This window comes from Balaenoptera ricei, chromosome 12 (assembly GCF_028023285.1).
Source record: "Balaenoptera ricei isolate mBalRic1 chromosome 12, mBalRic1.hap2, whole genome shotgun sequence".
NCBI lineage: Eukaryota > Metazoa > Chordata > Mammalia > Artiodactyla > Balaenopteridae > Balaenoptera > Balaenoptera ricei.
This window is the reverse complement of record NC_082650.1, coordinates 68,481,150-68,497,712: the sequence shown is the minus strand read 5'-3', so window position 1 is coordinate 68,497,712 and position 16,563 is coordinate 68,481,150. Positions and strand designations below refer to the sequence as shown.

General features: G+C 47.7%; 1 protein-coding gene across 9 annotated transcripts in view; it reads left to right on the top strand.

Annotated features, from left to right (window-relative positions):
* ANKRD6 (ankyrin repeat domain 6) overlaps positions 1–16,563 on the top strand; it is a 247,184-nt gene that overhangs the window by 145,059 nt on the left and 85,562 nt on the right. For 6 of the 9 annotated variants that reach the window (XR_009506216.1, XR_009506217.1, XM_059941591.1 and 3 more), the window contains exons 1-4: positions 7,775–7,865; positions 9,974–10,312; positions 14,687–14,785; positions 16,463–16,561. Coding sequence is in view for 7 of the 9 variants with exons in the window: in XM_059941591.1 (XP_059797574.1) it covers positions 10,019–10,312; positions 14,687–14,785; positions 16,463–16,561 (492 nt within the window). In the remaining 2 variants the exon portion in view is untranslated. Of the gene's footprint in view, positions 1–7,766; positions 7,866–9,973; positions 10,313–14,686; positions 14,786–16,462; positions 16,562–16,563 lie in introns of those variants that run through there. The other 3 variants (XM_059941589.1, XM_059941588.1, XM_059941592.1) reach the window with 1 other exon arrangement.

The window sequence follows — 16,563 nt, the reverse complement described above, 5'->3', positions numbered from 1 at the left end:
TGAAAAGGCAATGATTCCAATAAAAATCAGGAAATAAGAGAGGACAGTTCTTATCTCCCAACCATAGTTCATCAGGCATTGGACCACCATGCTTTGCTCTGTCAATGTTTCAGCGTATTGAAAATGTAGTCTAAGTAGCTATGTACAAGGAGCATGGAGGCCATTAACTGATATCTTCTAACTTAGGAACAGATGTACTATAGGAACCAATGGGATTCTTTTTTTCAAATTAATTAATTAATTAATTTATTCAGCTGCACCAGGTCTTAGTTGCGGCACGTGGGATCTTTTAGTTGTGGCACATGGGATCTTTTAGTTGCGGCATGTGGGGTCTTTAGTTGTGGCATGTGGGATCTAGTTCCCCGACCAGGCACCAGACCCAGGCCCCCTGCATTGGGAGTGCGGAGTCTTAGCCACTGGACCACCAGGGAAGTCCCGAACCAATGGGATTCTTTACAGCCAATTAAGTTGCTTGAAATATTTTGGTCCTTCTGGTTGGTGGACCTTTCTAGAAGCAAGCCCAACCCTAACAGTTTCTGCATCACCTCAAAAGGAATTCTCTTATTAATGAAGCCATTATGTTTGAATAATTGATTCCTAACCATACACATTTAAAATCATCTCTCCCAATAATTTATGATTATTAGGCCCTCCCCAAAGTAAGACTTAGAGAAACATTATGAAGCTTTTTGGCACTGACCATTTTAAAAGGAAGGACTGTTATTTTAGAGGACAATCCCAGTAGCCCTGCCCGAGTATGATTGGACCGTTGACCCCTGCCAGTGCAGGAATTTTACATCTGCCCCCATTACATTTTGTCTTGCTAAAATTAGCCTGTCCTTCCAATCTGAGATTGTATTGGATCCTGATTTTTGTCATCCAAGGACTTTATTCCTTCGCTGTTTCTTGTCACCTACAGTCTGATTAAGATGTGATGTGTCACTCATCCAAGTAGGCAGGTAGACAAATCACATTTCCAAAAAGGAAAGAAAGTTCTGAAGTCTCTTTAAACTATACATTTTTTTTAAATGTAAAGTTTTATTTTCTCACTTTCCTTTTATCCATGGCACTTTTTCTTTGTCCATTTTCTCCCCTGAATATCTTGATAACTTTGTTTTCATTGAATCATAAGCCTGAGAAGGACTTTGAAGTTTTGGACCCAAATCTACACCATTCCAGGCAGTTGGAGCTCTGGGAATACTGTTTATGATAAGGGGACCTTGGGGACACCTAAGAAAGTTTGTGGGGAGCCTTGTAATACAATTTAAAACTGGAACAAGGGGCCAAGTGGCCAGGATTCCAGCTGTTATTTATTCTGCCACAAATAAAACTTGAGCTCTTGAAAATCAGACCCTCTGCTAGCCTTACTTATCCTCTCCAAATTAAATTCTCAAAGACCCTTTTCAATCCAAATATTATATTGTTTCTAAAATATGTGCCACTCCCACTTTACTAATGTTACAACTTTCTTGCTTCCTATCTCTCTCTTTCCTATTTCCTTAATGCTGCAGGTAATACAGACAGACTTTACTCGCCTCAAAAAAGACTACATGACCCTGACCTATTGTATTTCTCATGATCTGAGGAAAGGAAGTGTTGTCATTTTGAAATTATTACACTAATTTAGGTTATACCTAAATTCTTCTTGTTAAACTGTTTCCCTTCATGTGGGTCACATCTCTGCAACTGCCCTCCTTGTAACAACACCCAGTTAAGATGGTTCCTTTGTTTTATTTCTTTGAGCTAACGAGTCTCAATTCCTTTAGCCTCCTTTTGCCCCATGTGTCTGTGTGAGCTTGAGCAAAAGCATATCATTTTGTTCCAGGAATGGGTAAGCACCCTTTCTTCTCACTTCTCAGGTCTACTCTGTCAGACCAGGCAGCTTCCTCGAGGAGTCAGGGCTCAGCACCCATGGGGCAGGTGTTCATGGGGCAAGTGTTGTCAGTGTGAAAGGCCTGCCCTTTAGTAAGGAGGATCTGAGATACCTAAGCAGGAGAAAGGAGCTGTGACCCAGCTTCCAGGTCCTGACTGGAGTAATGAGTGACCAGGGTCACAGGCCAGGACTCCCGGGTACCATGGAGTCTGCATGAAAAGAGAGTCTTTCCAGGCTTGTTTTGTGGCTTGTGGTTCTCAAATTACCCCTGTTCCGCCTCCCTGGGGCTCCGCCCCTCCGAGGGAGGTGTCTCCAGTGTAAATGCCTCAGTAGGCCTGGAGTGTCTGGTGAGAAGGATTAAGTACCACATCTGAACACAGGGAGGAACAAAACACCTCCACTTCCTTTCAAGGTGTATTCTGAGCTGGTTACCTTTGACTGGGCTCCCTTGTTGGTGGGAGATCTTTATCTGAACAGGAATTCTTCTCCCGGAATATTCCCTGACCGAGCCCCACCCCCTCCAGCTGGGAGTTAGGCTCTTCCAAACGAGTAGCAGGGACTTTTCATTCTGAACGCCCTTTATGATCACCTGAGAGTGTAATTTACGGGTCACCTGCTGGAACGGGAGTCACTCTGATGTTACCATGCAGCAGTTCTGCTGGAAATCAGGACCCGCAGGGCTCAACATGCCAGAACAAAGCAGCACCCAGACCGGAGCCCAGAGCTGTTGACAGTGAGGCCACTCTTTTGTAGTTGTTGCCTGGCTACGTCTCAAGGCCCTTTGCCATTCAGTTCCCTGGAAGTGAGTGGGCTCTAAGCCTCTTCCTGTCCCTGGTTGGATCAGGGAAATGTGCTCCCTGCAGGGTCTTGCACCCTCTCCCCTCGCGGTTCTCAGGTGGCCCGTCCTGACCCCAGGGCAGGTTGGAGGGACCAGCACCTTTAAAGCATGCAACGAGGGATTCATAACCTCCGGCTGCACATTAGAATCACCTGGAACTTAAAAAACACCCACGCCAAGACCCCACCCTAGGCTGATGGAATCTGGGGGTGAAATTTGAGATCTTAAAAATATTTTCAGGTGACTCTAATGTGGAACAGCGTTGAAAACCGGTGGTTTATGTTAGTGGCTCTCAAAATGTGATTCTATACTAGCAGCATCTGCTTCTCCTGGGAACTTGTTAGAAATGCAAATTCTCAGCCTCCACCCCAGACCTACAAAATCAGAAACCCTGGAAGGGGGCCCAGATAGCTGTCTTTAACAAGCCTCTGCTGCCCAATAAAGTTTGAGGACCACTGGTTTAAGGCATAATATTAATGCACAAGCAAGCCAGTTTCATGTGACCTGTGAATGTAACTGCAAAAGCACCAGTAGAAAAGATGCAGTGGAAAAGATGGGGTAAAAACGATAATCCTTGTATGGGGTGGTAGAATCACAGATGATTTGCTTTCATTTTCCGAATTTTTAGTAATGTCATTGGATTGTTTATATACTCTTTTAAGATACAGGAAGTTCTGGGTTGAGGAGATGCAGTCTTTTAGTGTTTTGTACTGACAGCTGGGGACAAAAGCATCATGAGGAATGTACCGAGAGGAATGACTCCTGCTGGGACGGTCCCCACTGGGCAGGTTTCGCCTGAGGGCCTATGGCTGCTCTGGGGAGGATTATTCCGGCCCCTCCTCATCTCTCATCGGAATCACCTGGGGAGGATGTATAAAACCCCTGCTGCCTGCGCCCCACGGAGCCTTGAGTCAGCAACTCTGGAGGAAGGCCTCAGGCATCAGGACGGGTGGACAGACACACAAACAGACCAGCCTCCCCAGGCGATTCAGATGTACAGTGAGAATGGACAGCCTCTCTCCTCATCTGGAGATTCTGAGGAAACCAGGTAATTTGCAAGCACCCTCAGGGGTGATCATCTGGGAGCAGTGGGAGCGTCCTGAGAGTGGAGTCCTCTGCCAGGGGAGTGCCTCCGCCGACAGGAAGCAGGCAGCAGGGAGTGTGGTGGGCCAGAGCATGCGGGCGGGGGTCAGGTGGCTTAGGGGTGAATCCAGACTCGAGTTACCTGCTGCGTGACATAGAACAAGTGACTGTCTCTCTATGCTGCAGTTTTCTCATCTGTAAAATGGGCTTAATAACGCTGCCTACCTCCTAGGGTCGTTGGGAGGACTGATTGAGCTAATACCTGTAAAACTCTTAAGATGTGCCTACCATGCCGTAAGCGTCCCATAAATGTTAGCTGCTGCTGGTCCTTGCTCTCATCCTTGTTGCTATTGGTCTTGCTGGGCTCACCAGGGCCTTGGTTGGCGTTGGGTTGAACTGGTCTTTGAACTGGGGCAGGGCCTAGGACAAACCAGTGCTTCAGAAAGTTCTTTTATCATTCATGGTCCACACTCTTTTCTCCTGTTCCCATGTCTTCCACTGGCCGTTCCTAGGGGCGTGGAGGTGAGACCGGTTGTACCCTTGAGTTCAGGTCATTCAGAGGCCCCTCTAAGGATCAGTTTTTATTTGCCCCCACACACTTAGGGTGGTTTCAGCCTTCTCCATTTGTCAGGCATGACCTTGGGGTATCCCTGTGTGCTGGGTGGGAGCAGCTACTCCCCTGAATGGCTCTACTTTTGTTGCTTTTCACTACAGAATGTTCTGGAAAACCAACCACATTTCTGGGTGGGTGGTGTGTGTTGTGTGTGAGGGGTTGTGTTAGGAGAGCCCAGGGGACAGGAGTGGACAGCTTCAGGGTCAATGGGAAACCAGTTACTACCGCCTTTGCTACTTGCTATAGTTGTACCAGATGCCAGAAAAGGAGCCAGACATACAAGGGGGACACTGACCCGGCTCAGAGGAGCCCCTGTGTCACTGTTGCAGCTGCTCAGATGCTCGTGAAGCCCCCAGGATGCCTACACCTCCTCTGAGGGGTTCAGACGTCCCCGAACCTGGAGGCTGCAGCCCGCCGGGCCCGCCTTGTCTCTGGTCAAGCGTGGAACTGTGGAACTTGCTCCAGTGACCCTGGGAGGCCCGGCCTGCCCTGTGGTTGAGGAGCGCCGGGATTGGTTTGACCCTGCAACACCGCCGAGTCCGCTTGCCGCCTCGTTCACGGAAGGGGCAATCCCGCCCTCGGGGAGATCACGGCCTAGTGGGAAGGGCCCTCAGAACAGGACTGGTGGTTCCCTGAGGGGAGCCGAAGTGCTGTGGGTGTGGAGAAGGCAGCCGGGAACATTTCTTCTCGCAGAACTGGAGAAGGGTGTTCTCAGTAAAGAAGCCCCTTCCAGAGAGACGTGGAGACTTGGGACCTTGTATTTCAAAAATGGCAGTGGGTGAGTGGAGCAGAGCTGGCTGGTAGGACCCTCGACCCTCCAGCGAGGGCCCCCCTGGCTGTCCAGGTGACCCGAGATCCAAGTCTTCTCCCAGGTCTGTGCCATTGAAAGGATCTCACTTGTCTCCGAGGCAACGGTGCAGGGGTGTCAGGGAGGAGAGGCAGCAGTTAGGGTGTCTTCAGGGGTGAGGCTGGGGGACAGTTGGAGGGAAGGAAACCCGTGATGGGTGGTGGGCGTTACCTCACTTACCCTGTTTGAAGCCTCCGGGGTGGGTAGCGGAGACGTGCCTCTTTCACAGATGAGGAAAGGGGCTTAGGAGAGTGGCCTGCACAAAATCACACAGGTGTTACTAGTCAGAGCTGGGATTTGAGCTGGGCTTGCCGGGCTCCGGTGCCTCTGGCCTCGCTCTTCTCCACAGAAGGCACTCTGCTGACCTTGGGTGAGGAAGGCACCTCCAGTCCCGGGCCACCTTGTTAGTAATCTATAGTTTCTGAAGTGCCCTCCACACGTGACCTGGTTTGAACCACGTCGGTGTTTCCTTCTCTGGATCTTCTGATTTTTTGGTGTTCACTTGAGCAGACCCTTTTGCCTCCCTGGGCCTCAGCTTCCACACTGTAATATCTGGTTGCCGACAGGGATGTTCCTTGGGGCTCCCCTGACCTGTGGCACCAGCCACTCCTCGGCCTGTGGCCTCCTTCCCAGCCTCTCTCGGGGCAGCTCCTCCCCTCACGGTCTGCACTTTCCAGACGCTCAGAAGCTCTTGTGTCCCGCCATCCTGTCGGCCTTCCTCACGGCACACACGTCTTTCTCCTCACAGATGCAATGGGCTTCCCCTTGTTTCAGGATGCTCTAGAAGCCTTGTGAAGGTCACTGATCCGATGACCTGGACAAGGACGCAGGACAGGTGGAGCCCGGGGCCAGGCCCAGCAAGGGGCACCAGGCTATTGGCTCCATCTCATCAGCTGTGGACATTTTGTCGGAGTTAAGGTTAAGCGGCCCGCACTGAGCACAGTTGCCGGCCAAGGCAGGTCACGCTTTCATCTCATCTCAGACGTTACCTTTTTTTGAAGGCTTTTTATAGCCCACTTTCTTAGGGCAAACTTTGTTCTTAATTAAGAATTCTAATTTTAAAGTGAGCTCTGACCTCTTTCTTTCCAGAATCATTCTGATGCTTTGATTGCATTTCACGGGTTGAAATTAAGATCCTTTATTGTCTGCTCTCTCTGTTTTCCTGCAAGGCTAGTTACCCACGGCAAACTGGCACTTGATCGAGATCATAAATGGGTTTATCCTGCTAGAATATCAATAAAGGCCTTTGGGAAGTTTTATCAAGATGCGAGAAAGGACTCAGGCTGTGTGAGACCCTTATTCCTCTGGGAGTGTTTCAGCACAGGTGGGGGCCGTGCATGGTTAAATGCTGTTTGGAGCTGGGGTGGGAACGTTTCTTCACGGTGAACTTGAGGGAGAAGGCAAAGGCAACATAATGGCTCCTTCTAAAAGTTGGAGAATTAGGCGTGTGGCAAGGTCAGTTCTCTAGATGGAAACTGATTTACACTGAAGAGGATTATTCTGAGTGTGACCCTCAGTGTCACAGCTCAGGAGCCCGCTTGCAGGGAACGGTCATCTCTATGACCCACCAGCAGGGCTGAGAAGCCCGCTCAGGTGCACCGGAGATGTGCATACACGTGTGTTCTGCCAGCCACTGGGAACAACCTGGAACCCATCAGTGGGAGAATGAGTGAATGATGTGACAGTATTTTTTAAAAACTCAAAAATATAATGTTGGACCCCCCCAAATTGCCAAACGGCATTGTACAGTTTAATACCATTTATGTAAGGTTTGAAGACAAGCAAAACGATGTTCATCTATTGTGCGTGGCAACAAACATGTAGTAAAGTGTAATAAAAGGCACAGGAATGACAAATCCCAAATTGAGCAGTTACCTCGGGGTTGAGGGGAAATGAGATCTGGGAGGGGTTCACGAGGAATGGCTACGGTTTCTCTAATTTTTTCTTAAAGTGATTGGTGGGTGTGTACACTTTAAAATATTCATATTTTTGAATGGCTGAAATACTTTGTAATTTTAAAATTTGTTTCTAAAGAGGGGAGAATGTGTTCTAATGGTTTGTCCATCAGTTTCAGTTTTGAGGAATTACTAACTAGACTTCTCCAGGGCTGATTAGCTTGACTCTTTGCTGCTCTCCCATCTCTTACCCCATCAGATTCACTGTGGCCACTTCACCATCCCCGACTATCAAACCAGTGGGGAAATAAGAGAGAACTTGAAAGCCCTCACTTTCCTACTTGCTGGTTGGATGAGTGGGGAGTAGAAATTATGCACTAAGGGAAATCTTCACATTTTGAGCATATTTTGTTCCTTGATCACAGTGCCAATAGCCAAGGTTAACCAAGACAAACTTGAATTCCGGATGAATCCATAAGGATCTCCTGCCAAAGTGAACGGGGTGGGGCGGGGGTGGCGGGGAGCGCCACTGTGCAAACCTTGCTCTAGGCTCCCCGCCCCCAGGGGAGAGCGCGTGACGTCTTGTTCTGAAATCAGTGTTTGCTCTGCATTAACAGCATGGCCGGACGCCCCTGCATCTTGCTGCCAATAAGGGCCATCTTTCTGTGGTCCAGATCTTGCTGAAGGCTGGCTGTGACCTTGATGTCCAGGACGATGTGAGTAGAAGCCATCATTCTATCGGGGCATGGTTGTCGAGGGGGCTTGTCTGCCTAGAATCCCACAACATGTAACTAGCTATGAGGGGAGGGAGGGGGCAGTAGGAGATGCTCTCCAGCACTTTGTAGCTTCATCTTGGTGGGAAGAACTTCCTCTTGAAGGTCTGCTGTGGGACCCATTCTCAGTAGCAAGGTTGAGTTTGGGAGTGTGAGCTGGTTTTCCCATCATGGTTCCTATCTAGTAGTAGTATTTCCTGTCTAGTATTATTCAATTGCAGAGCCTCGAAGAGCATTTTGTCTGTGTCCTTTCTCAGTTTGAAGGAGCACACCACACACACACACACACACACACGCACGAGTTATGGGCAAGGCTTGCTGGAAATGTGTCATTGACCAAACTTATAACTGGAGAAAAGGTGAGGCTTAAAAACTTAATTTTTTTATTTTCTCGCCTTGATTTCTCTTACTCTGTATACATTCAGTTAAAAAGGACCTATTTAAAGAAACAACAGCACACTGATCTCACGGAATCTGAGAAAAAGGAGGCCTCCAGAAAGAGTTCACTCTGGTGCTCTGCCATAATTGAAACTCAGTCTCTGAGTTTCTTTAGTCAAATGATCTAGAAAGAGATTCCAGTTGGCTCTTTTGGAGTCAAGAATCCATTCCTGAGTAAATCAGCAGTGGCTGGCATGGGGTCACCTAGTGCATAGGGTGGCCCTCTTGGGTCTTTGAAGGGGGTGAACTCTCTAAGAAGGGGATGTAGAAAAGATTATGTAAATTGCCGTCCAGTGAGCTATTAGGAAAATATCCTAATGATAATCTGATTGGAAGCTATTTTCAGAAACTTTCAATTCTAATTCTAATTTGTATAGTAGGACTCAAAGGAGTAAGGACTTTTGTGAGGAACACAGAATCTTGGAGAGTTAGTATTTATAAACCACTTCCAGATTCACCTGTAATCTCTGTGGTTACAGAACGTTATCAGATTTCAGACCCTCAGGTGGGCTAGGGTGTGGGTTACCAAAGTGTTTCGAGTTTTCTTTGAGTCTCTGTGTAATGTCCTAAAACTTGGCAAACACACAAGTTGAGAAGAACAGCATTCACAAAGAAATAACCAAATATGTAATATACACGGGCAGAAGGCTGTCAGTGTCATTCATAAATTTCTGGTTATATTTGGAACCTATTGAGTCATCAAGGATATTATTTTCAAAAGATGCTGATCTAGCTTTAAGCTGTTGATTTCTACCTTGGGTCACAATACTTTTTTCTTTCCTTGCACTGTAGCCATCATAACATACCTGATTATATCTTATCCTTACATGACAGGAGCAAAAATACAGGGAGAGAGAAGAGATTCTGACCACAGGAAACACAGGGCATTCAGTGCTTGGTGCAAATATGTCAGACTGCATCTGGTTTTCTCTGCATAGTTGAAGCCCTTGCTTGCCACGGTGGCAAGGCTGCAGTACCAGACATGCTAACACATCCTGACCCAACACTCCTGTCTCAGGTCCTGAGCTGCAAGTATCACTGTGTTCTCCTGAAGCAAAAGCCATGCTGACTTTCTAGAACTACTACTGCTGTTTATATCAGGCAAGATAGGAAGTAAAATAGTCAGGAGCCAGGGCAGCCAAAGGGGGACATAGCAGCAGAAGGAAAGCCAGCTCTACTTTTAGAGAGGAACTCTTTCACTTATTGAAATCTTTTTTTTTTTTTTTTTTTTTTATCTTTCCCTTGCTCTAGACGATGCATACATTGCTTCTCCCAGGTAGCTTAAAACAAAACAAAACAAACAACAACAACAAAACAGTGTAGAAACAGCTGGGAATGGAGCAGGTAGAATTGATCTCTACTAGTTCTGAAGTAATGCATTTGCCAGAATATGGTTCATGTGTGTCTTCTATACATTTACTGTGCTTGTTGATCAGCCTTGAAACTCATGTAGGAATTCAAGGAAGAAAACTCTTTGAGTGTTCTTTAAAGAAGCTGGTGGGAGATTAAGTATTGGAAAAAAATCATTTCAGAAGTTACCTGTCTTGGGTGATGGGTAGCAATAGAGAAGTTTAATGTTATGAAGAATTTACTCCTAACTTCGTGTTCTACAGATACTGTGCTTTATGTCATGGTAAAGACTGAGAATTAGTTGAAGAATGACCTCCAGTGCCCTGGAGTGGGATTATTATGAATTTGAACCTGTGGAAACCAGTTCTTTAGAATATGCAACTCCAGGGGCAAGTTCCCTCTTGCCTCCTGCCAACCCTGTCAACTCTCATTGGAGCTCTAAGGCCATCTCTGATTGGTCAATGAGCAATCACACGGCCCCCACCTCAGAAATAGTCCAGGACCCCGTGGCCATGGTAAAAGGCATGAAGGAAGAGAAAAATAAGAAAAACCAGAGAAGCAAGGCTAGGAAGAACCCTGGAAGATCAGAGGGAGAAAAAGAGGTCAGCAATTATTTTGTGCACCTACCCTGTCTTGAGCTTCCTTGCAACATGTCTGCCTGTGGCACCTGGGAGGGATTCCTCCTGAAGAGGGGCATGGTCCACCCTTGCATGACTGGGGTTTCTCCCATGAGCTTGGCTTTGGAATCTGCCCACATTGTGCTCACTGTTTTTCACCGTGTAGGAGAGAACACTAAAAGTATTTCAGAACAAAGTTCTAGACCTCAGTGGTTGCAAACCTTTTGAAATCCCAAAGTAAGGAACACTGACATCTTAGAAAAATGGAGAGCTGGCAGTTCATGCACTTTGCAGACAGTTGCAGTCACTTTGGAACACGATTTGCCTGTTCCAAACCAAAGTGCCAAACTGCAAGATTGCTGGGTCTTCAAGTTTCCAGCTTCAGCGTTTTCCTTCTGCTTCTTTGTAGTTAATCACTCAACAAATACTTCTCAGGTGCCTATATTTGCCAAGGCACTGGGCTCAATCACTTAGCTTGATGATGCCATAAAGAGGCAGCCCATCCCACAGAAGCACCTGATCTTTTTTAAGGCCTGTCTTAAGGTTAATTGACTTCATAGGTTGTAAACAGCTCAGGGTGAGTGCAAAAAGCCTTGTCAATTTGAGTTCTGCCCCAGCCATGCTACCCCAAATCAGCTGGTTATCCACTGAACTGCACTGGGCCTTGGTTTTTTTAATCAATAAAATGAGAGAACTAATTGCCACGGTGCTTGGAGCGTAGTAGAGGATTAATAAATATTCGCTGAATAAATAATGAGTAAATTTTGTTGAGAGTGCCACACTTTTCCTAGCTTTTTTTTTTCCTCCAAAGTTTCAGAATTTCATGGTTGATATTTAGATCATATAGAAATAAAGATTATGTCAAAGTTGCTGCTTGGGTCTGTTATAAGTATGTAGTGAGGATACATCTTGTTCTTTTCTGTGTCATATTTCAAAGAGGAAATATTTCAAAAGTAAGTTTTAGTTTTATAGGAGGAAGAGTTGATTCACAGGTAATTGACCCTGTTTCAATCAAGGGTCTCAGGTGTTTGCTTGTGTTGTGTTCTGGGAGAGAGTAGCTCTGAGCCTGAGGTGGTCCTTGGCTTATGTATTTCGTCTCTCAGCCTGTGATGCTCACCTTGGTAACTTCAGGGTGGCTGGTTTTTATGTACCAGAGAAAGTGTCTCACCCAGTCCTCCAAACCCACCCCACCTGGTGTGAGCAAAGCTAACGGTCCTGCTCAAGGACCACTCAGGGTGGGGAAAGGCTGGCTTTGGCCTTCACAGCCGTGTATATCCGACACCTGAGGCAAGGACCCTGGCTTTGAGCGGGTTTGTGACTGAGGGGTGTGAAGATGGAGGGGAGGCTGTGGCCTGGAGACAGGCAGGGCCAGGAAAGGGGACACGCAGGAGACACCTGTGCCAGGTGCCTGAGGACCCTTTGTTCCCACCATAGCCTCACCCAGGTCGTCAGGTCTCCTTGTGCGTTTTGCTCGTCCCTCCGGAAACTGACTTTTAAGGGCTGAACTAGAAGTGAGATTTAGCTTCTTGCATTGAGCTAGAGTTTCACAAAGGAATGCTACCCCCAGGGAAGCAAGTACAGGAGATTCATGCTAAAAGCAAGTAATAAATACTGGTGACATTCTGGCTCCAAACTGCCTCAACTCATGATTTAGTGGCAGCCCGTGAAACACAATAAAGCATTTGACTTGAAGCCAGGCTGAGGTTAGACTGTGCCGTGACTTAGCAGCAGGAGTGGCCGACACGACCCACACTTTATGCACAACACGCACAGAATGGTTACATCTGGTTACATAAAAGCGTTGTTCTGATTGGGCCAAGGAGTGCTAGTTAGAATGCCGGCAGCTTGTGGGAATAGTAAAAGGCCTCTAATGATTAGAAATCTGACTGAGTCGGTGTTTACCCTGAAGGAGGGGGCTGCAGCCTCACTTTTGTTGCACCACATTTCTTATCAGGTCAGTAACAAATTGCACTTGGGGTCCGTTTTGGGAAAACCCATCACCATGCTGGTAGGGAAACAGGCAGTCTTGGAGATTCTTATAAAAGTTTTAAAAAGTTAAGACTGGGCAATTTTTCATGATTACTAAGTACACCTCATCTGGAAACACTTCCTAAGTTGTTGAAGACGATGTGTAATGGCTTCGCACACCTTGTGCAAACACTGACCCAGTGGCCACGTCCTGCTTTTGACTGCATGGCACACAGAAAGAAAGGGTCCTCTTTGAGTAAGGGGTCTTGGAAAGGTGGGTGAGAAGAAAACCAAGGCTAAAGCTAATTTGTAATGGGAATAATAGCTTAGGATGCCAAGGGGAGGGTTTGGTGACAGAATGCAGTGGACAGTGGATGGAATCATGGTAATGGGAGAGTGGAGGTCCGGATCCATCACTGCAGAATGAACAGTGAGAAAAGCTTCTGAGACATGGACAGTCCCTTTCCTGGTATATTGGTACAGCTTAGACTTTTAATAAATAGCGGTTTTTCCTGATGCTAGAAATTATATGTGTAAAATGTTGGAAAGTATTAAAAAGTATAAGGAAGAAAATAAAAATCATTTCTCCTCATGGTTTTTTTTTGTTTTTTGTTTTTGTTTTGGCTGCTTTGGGTCTTCGTTGTTGTGTGCTGGCTTTCTCTAGTTGCGGTGTGCGGGCTTCTCATTGCGGTAGCTTCTCTTATTGCGGAGCACGGGCTCTAGGTGCGTGGGCTTCAGTAGTTGTGGCATGCGGGCTCAGTAGTTGTGGCACGCGGGCTCAGTAGTTGTGGCTCGCGGGCTCTAGAGCGCAGGCTCAGTAGTTGTGGCGCACGGGCTTAATTGTTTCGTGGCATGTGGGATGTTCCCGGACCAGGGATTGAACCCATGTCCCCTGCATTGGCAGGTGGATTCTTAACCACTGCGCCACTAGGGAAGTCCCTCCCCTCATGGATTTTTTTTTTTTTTTTTTTTCCCTCATGGATTTTTAAAGGGAGATTTTAAAAAATTTTAAGAATGTGAATTTGGTTTTTAAATAGGATTAAGTGCTTTTTTATTGTCATAAACTATACATAACATAAAATTGACCATTTTAACCATTTTTAAGTGTACAGTTCATTGGCATTAAATACACTCACATTGTTATACAACCATCACCACCATCCATCTCCAGAACTTTTTTTTGGATTAAGTGCTTTTAAAGTGCATTGTCAATTGTTACAGGTTCCAGGGATATAAGTAGAATCAGCATTTGATTAAGGCTATTTATAGGTAGCAGTGCATCCTTCTTTAAAAAACCTTCGTGTTTTGTCTTCTAATCGTCCTTCTTTCCTCGCTTGGGCTAAGGACCAGGAGTGCCCCAGGGCATGTCCTTTGCCCCTCCAGTGTTCCACCAGAAAACTCTTGCCAACCACATCATAGACCCCCAAGAAGGGAAGGGAGGGACGTTGCCTCCTTTCACAGGTGAAGAACCTGAAGTCCAGCGAGGTGACAGGTGTCTCCCAAGGCTGTGCATGACGCACATCTCCTGACCCCCTTGCCTTGCGCCCCTTCCGTCCCACCAGGAGTTTTCCACACTGTTCACCCATCTCCCCATTCAAGCCTGCGCCCCAGGCTGGACTTGATTTCCTGAGTGCCTGTCAGAGATAAGATGTGCCCTCAGAGACTTCAGAACTCTCTCTTGTTACAGACTTGACTGTCTTACCTCTGGGATTTTAGTCCTTCTCTCAACTGCAATTAGGGGAAGAGTCAAGTTCCCTTTGGCGCCCTGACAGAGAAAAAGAAGGTCGGCTCTCTGATCACAGAGAAAGGGGTCATATGCAGCATAAATCAGCGAGGATGCTGTCATGAAACATCAGAAGAGGCTTCTTAGAGCTGTGCAGTGACAGCTTGAGTCCCTGGCGTCCTCAGATGTCCTAGCGTAACCCCTGCATTGCTCCAGGCCAGAGCCAGTCAATCAGCAAGTACACCCGCCCTCCGGTCATGAGTGCCGCTAGCTGACAGAGCAGGCTAGTGAGTCCTCTGACCCTGGGGAACGGGAGGACTCAGCAGGGAGTAAAGATTGCAGGCATTGCTGGTTCCATTGCACAGCACACAGCCCAGCTCTCAGACCCACTCTTCACAGATGTGACAGTCACACCACCATCCCCTGGGGTGACCCTCATCCAGAGGTCGGCTCTGTGGCCCTGGGCTGTTCTGCAGTTGGCTTAGGGTTACCGCTGAGTTTGTGAACAGAAAGTGCATGCTGGGAAGAGTCAGTCTACTAACTAGCCCACCAAGCCCGGCTGGCGCACGGTGATGGGGATGTCCCTGTGTCGAGCGGAGGAGCGAGGGAGCGAGTGGGGAGAGGCCGAAGAGAGCTGACTGCTGTCCTTGTCTCCCTGCCACCCGCAGGGCGATCAGACCGCCTTGCACCGGGCCACGGTGGTGGGGAACACCGAGGTCATCGCGGCGCTCATCCAGGAGGGCTGTGCTCTGGACCGACAGGACAAGGTGAGGAGGGAGGTGGGACGGGTCAGCCTGAGGACCCGCTCTGGGACCTGCCGAGCTCGTGAGATGCTGTCATTCCCGAGTCGGCGCTCATGCCTTAACGTGAGGAAATCGGCCCAGGGTTCCTCCGAAAGAGTATCTGATATTGAATTTTTAAAAAACTCATCCCTCTGTTCTGTGGCAGCAGTGGGCAACCACGTAAATATAAATGGTGAAGAAAACAAGTCTAGAATTAGTGACCTTTGGAGGCCTGGGTGGGGGAAGGGATGTGCCCCAGCCTCTCTGTTTCCTTTTTTTTTTTTTTTTTTTTTTTTTTAAGATAATGGAGTGAGTTAATTTATTTAAACTACATTGGAAGAAAAAATAAGCAAAATCAAGTCTTTAAAAAATCCCAATGACATATTAATCCAGTGTTTTTAAATTGTCAAACCATCTTAAAACATGGGACTTTGCAATTAAGTGCAATCTGGCCTCTGTCCACTTTTTTAAAACAACCTTTTATTACAGTGTAACATACATATACAGAAAGGTGCACAACTAATACGTGTGCAGCTCAGTGAGTTTGCACTGCCTGAGCACATCTGTGTGAGCCCCCAGATCAAGAAGGAGGTCATTACCAGCACCCAGAAGTGCTCCCACCCGGGACCCCCTTCACTTTTCCTTCTGCTTCCTGCTTCCAGGCCACGTATCCGCCACCACCATTCCCAGCACCTGGCCTTTGGTACAGCCCTCGAGACCCTAGACTTCCCCTGTGGGTGTCAGCAATATCAGGCCCGTGGCTTACTGTGTTGAATGAATGCCTAAGCCAGAGCCTGGATGCAGTTGGACACTGTCCCTGCACTGCCCCCAGCTGACGGCCCTGCGCCTGGCCTGGAACAGCCAGGAGGGTGTTTCCATCTCTCCTCTCTGTGCCCCCGTCCCCTCACCCCTAATCCCAGGTCCCACCCCACGCAGTTCATTGCACTTAATGTGTCTTTTTTGAAAAGTAAGTTAAGCAAATACAAGCTATGTTTAATGGGTTGATTTCTATTGAAAAACCATCTATTGAGGACACTCGTTTACCTTATTTACAGGTAGATCACTGTCCTCAGTGCCTGCTCATTTGTTTGGGGCCCTGAGGCTTTTGGATTAAACTGGGAGAGATTAGATTTGGGGGAAGAAAAAGGAGCCGTGGAATCTACCTGCCTACCCTTGGGGCCCTGGAACTTGTAAAGCTGGACTCTTCATTTGCCTGACCTTTGCAGGGTTCTCTCTGGGGCCAGAGCAGAGCAGAGGAGCCCTCAGGGGCGGTAGAGGTGGGGAGGAAGGGACATCGTACCTCCTGATGCTACTTTCTGTTACACATGAGCTGTGCATGGGCCCTGGAGCCTTTCTCACCCTGGGTTCCCGGAGAGACTCAAGCCCTAATGCCTGAAGTCATGCATTGTAATACATCCTTGAAGTCATGCATTGTAATACATCCTAAATCTCGAACGCATCTGGAATGGCACTTGTTAGATACCATTTCTAGGAGAGTGGAGAAACTGACCACTCAAATCACTGCCTGGGTCCTGTGGTTCAGGTGAGAAGCCCCGGCGGGGAAAGCCCCCTGCTTGTGCCCTAAAGTACCCTGTGCTCTGTTGACGACAGTGAGATGGACCAGGCTCGGCTGACGTGCTTTCTCCTGTGTGTGCTCTCCAGGACGGGAACACGGCCCTGCACGAAGCGTCCTGGCACGGTTTCAGCCAGTCTGCCAAGCTGCTCGTTAAAGCGGGAGCCAACGTGCTTGCCAAGAACAAGGT